Consider the following 3,721-nt stretch of genomic DNA (forward strand, 5'->3'; position numbering starts at 1 on the left):
CAGTAAAAATTACTTGGATTGTGTCAAGATGGCAGACGAAGCACAAGCGCATTTCTCCTGTCCTACCTCAAATCCCTTTAAATGGCAGGAAAGGCAGGTTTCCGTATATAGAGAATAACATCCGAAGGGCACAGGGGGAAAAGAAAAGGGGAATTCTTGGAAGATGGAAAGCAGATGGGGCAGGGACACTGAGGTGGGGGTGGGGTAGGGGTGGGGAAAACGGGGGCCCTGAACTTGAGAGTGAGGGCAAAGCAGTCGGGGTGGGGAGTTGTGGGCAAGGAAAGGCGGCTCCAGATTTTGGAAAGGGGGTGGGGGCGGGAGATAGAAACTCCTCCCAGACCCAGGGCAGAGGTGGGCTTGAGAGTGGCGGGGGCGGGGAGGGTGGCAGTGTTTGGCAGGAAGGGGAGGCCTCTCTCCTGGCAGGAAGCTGCGCGACGGTGGTAAGAGGGAGGAGACTGCGGCTGCGGCAGCGGCTTCTGGGATCCCGATGTGGCAGAGGGGCCGTCACCGCCAACAAGGAGGTGGAGGGCCCGCGAGCCCGGTGTTGGAGACACTGCTGCCATCCTTTTCTCCTGGCCTGCTGTCCTCCTAGACACGCTCGTCGCCTAAGGATCCTCCCCTCCCAGCTCTTGCAAACTCCGAACTCGTCGCCTGCTGATTCTCTTTCACCACGGGTTCACAGCGGAGGCAGCAGTGAGGTGTCCGATTTGGACACGTGAGGCCTGCGATCCCCGGAATTGGGGAGGTGGGCGCTGGACTAGAGAATCGGAGGATGAGGGTTGGTGGATGCCAGGAGGGAAGATTGGGGTGTGTGCTGGGACAGGAGATGAGGGAGACTGACAAGGGTGATTTGGGGACGGGAGGGTGGGGGTAGGGGGAGCCAAAGAGCACCTGGATGGTATACAAAGGTGGCCCCAGAAAGAGAAATAGATTTGTTCTGGGCACCCAACAGCAAAATGGAGATGACCAGGAAGAGATACGAAGGAGAGGTGAACAACAAGCAGAAGCCATGGGGATGGGAGGCAAAACAGATGAAGAGCAGACGACAATGAGCAGGGGAAAAGGAGACTATGTAAGTGCAAATGGAGAGACAGGGTGGGAGCTAATAAACGGTGAATATCTGTGTCTGGTGTGGGGACCGCAGTATGCTAACAGGATAAGGCATTAGCCAAAGGAGCCTGCTCCCTCATGCTGGGGCCTCAACCACCAAAACCATCACCACTCCAACCCTCCAGCACAGCCAAATAAGTTTGGAGGGAGGACAATGTTGGCAAGCATCGAATAGCATTTTGATAGCCAGCATCCCTGCTGCACACATGAATAACTTGGGCTGTAATACATATACCTGGTGCCCAGGGAATTTGCAATGCAGAGAAAAAACCTCACACTATAGTACACTAAATGTTTCTCCCTAGCCTCTTCCTCCCCCTGCAGGTATGAAGACCCCTCACAAAAAGGCAGCTGCAGGGCAGCAAACCAGGGAAATTGTCGATGGCCACAAAGGGTCTGAAAGTATGAGGAAGAAAAAGACTTCTCAAAAGAAGCAGAGAGGCAGACCTTCCTCCCAGCCCCGCAGGAAAATCGTGGGCTGCAGAATTTCACACGGATGGAAGGAAGGCAATGAGAGCATCACCCAGTGGAAAGGAACCGTTCTGGATCAGGTGCCTATAAATCCTTCTCTTTATCTGGTGAAATATGATGGAATTGACTGTGTCTACGGACTGGAACTTCACAGAGATGAAAGGATTTTAAAGCTTAAAATCCTTCCTGATAAGGTGCCATTATCTCGACTCAGAGATGTGCACCTTGCAAACACCATAATTGGTAAAGCTGTGGAACATATGTTTGAGGGTGAGCATGGTTCTAAGGATGAATGGAGAGGAATGGTCTTGGCCCAAGCACCTATCATGAAAGCCTGGTTTTATATTACCTATGAGAAAGATCCTGTCTTGTACATGTACCAGCTTCTAGATGATTATAAAGAAGGAGACCTCCGTATCATGCCAGAGTCCGGTGAGTCTCCTCCAGCAGAGAGGGAGCCAGGAGGAGTTGTAGATGGCCTGATAGGTAAACATGTGGAATATACCAAAGAAGATGGCTCCAAACGGATCGGCATGGTCATTCACCAAGTGGAAGCCAAACCCTCTGTGTATTTCATCAAGTTTGATGATGATTTCCATATCTATGTCTATGATTTGGTGAAAAAGTCCTAACTGTTAGGGTAAACTTTGCCACATTTGTGAAAACAAATGTGTACTTTGTAGACATGCAAAATAATGTTACTTTTCAGTGTATTGAAAGCTTTAGGGTCCCTGTTAATCTGACATCTTTGCCAGCATAACTGTTGTTTTGTCCTGAAAAATACAAATTTATGTGGCCATGACATGCTGTGTGTAAGGAATTTGTCATGTTGAAACGTTTGGGTGTGTTTGGTGGATGGGGCATGAAAGGAAGGAACAGCTGTAAATTCAGACTGTGAATAAAGATCAGCTAGTATCATAATCAGTCATCTAAAAATGGAATAGGACTTAGCTGGTCTGGTCTAGGGAGGGGGGAGGAGAAGGAACTAGAGATGAGCTGTGGGGGAAGGGAGAAGGGGAGGTGGCTGCTTAGCAGGAGGTGGGGAGGGGTCAAAAATGGAGAGGCTCCCTAGCGGGCGGGATGACCTAAGAGGGGGAGGCACACAACTGGGAGGGGGTGAAGAATAACAGAGGGAGAGTGAGATCTTGAGACTTAGAGGAAAACAGACAGAATAAATTGAGTAGAGAGGGACACAAGGACGTTTAGAAGAGATCCAGAGCAAGGGAGAGAAAGATGAAGTTGGCAGAGATCTGGGGAGAGGCTAAAAGGATACGCAAATGGAGTTCTATGCATGAGTGAGGGGCCAGAAGGGGAGGGACATCGAGGAAAGAGGAATTCTAAGATGAAAGACTGACAGAGGGAGTGAGAATACAGACAACAAGATATGGGAAGTGTGGTCCATGAGAGATGGGAAGACCCAAGGAAAAATAGGTCTTCTGGCAGTATCCAAATTGCCCTCCCTAGCTCTGTGCCCAAAGGAGGTGGCAACAGTCAAAGAAACCAGATGGACTGGAGCTTCCCTAGAAGGACATTTTGACAGGAATGTCTCAAGAGTTAAGCAGGAGCCAAGTTTATACCTAAAAGCCTTTTATAATATCAGGGAGTTCATGCCACACCTGCTGAGCAGAACCCAAACCCTCAGCCTAAACACACTAACATGGCACTCCATAAGCAGGGGCCTGTGGGCAGCTTCCTCGTATTTTCCAGAGGACCCAAGAGCAGTAAATCTCAGACCTGAAGGTCTTGGTTCCCTTCGCCTACACTGAATAAACGATTCTTGAGGGGAACAGGTCAGTGGGGTGCTCAGAACTTAAGAGATGTGCCACCTTGCATTTGGAAAGCATTTTATCCAGAAAAATGGAAACTTGCTAAACCCAGGTACAGCACTCTCCTCACTGTTCTTCCTCCTCCTGGACTATACCTGGCCTCCTTACAGAGGAGGGGCATCGGAGCACTGAGCTTAATGTTTCTCTCCCGGGTGTGGGGAATACTTGACTGTCCATGCTTCTCTCAGCAGTTGCCTGAAATCACAGGTGACTTCACCCAATGCTTCACCAGATGGAGGTCTGCTGCCTCCAGAAGCCCCATTCTGGTTATATCCCAACAAAGCCATTGGCTACTGGCATTTCACAGGTACCTC

The 3,721-nt window shown here is 49.9% G+C and overlaps 1 protein-coding gene across 4 annotated transcripts; it reads left to right on the forward strand.

The window, feature by feature from the left end:
* The first annotated feature begins 429 nt into the window (after positions 1-429).
* Positions 430-2,371, forward strand: LOC115850840 (spindlin-2). Of its 4 annotated transcripts, XM_060292314.1 has the most exons (3): positions 430-745; positions 953-1,072; positions 1,416-2,370. In XM_060292314.1, the coding sequence occupies exons 2-3, from the start codon at positions 1,010-1,012 to the stop codon at positions 2,211-2,213; spliced, it is 861 nt and encodes a 286-aa protein (XP_060148297.1). In that variant the 5' UTR covers positions 430-745; positions 953-1,009; the 3' UTR covers positions 2,214-2,370. The 4 variants fall into 4 exon arrangements, with proteins under 4 accessions (XP_060148297.1, XP_060148299.1, XP_030708327.2 ...); XM_060292316.1 differs by lacking the exon at positions 953-1,072 and having other exon boundaries at positions 431-745; positions 1,435-2,369; XM_030852467.2 differs by lacking the exon at positions 430-745 and having other exon boundaries at positions 895-1,072; positions 1,416-2,371.
* The last annotated feature ends 1,350 nt before the right edge of the window (positions 2,372-3,721 follow it).

This window comes from Globicephala melas, chromosome X (genome assembly GCF_963455315.2).
Source record: "Globicephala melas chromosome X, mGloMel1.2, whole genome shotgun sequence".
NCBI classification, from domain to species: domain Eukaryota; kingdom Metazoa; phylum Chordata; class Mammalia; order Artiodactyla; family Delphinidae; genus Globicephala; species Globicephala melas.

Excerpts from the sequence above, each read along its gene's own strand:
- LOC115850840 (XM_030852467.2), top strand. The coding sequence starts at position 896 with ATGGTATACAAAGGTGGCCCCAGAAAGAGAAATAGATTTGTTCTGGGC. Across the intron at positions 1,073-1,415 it reads GCAGGGGAAAAGGAGACTAT|CCTCTTCCTCCCCCTGCAGG; the intron begins GTAAGTGCAAAT and ends GTTTCTCCCTAG.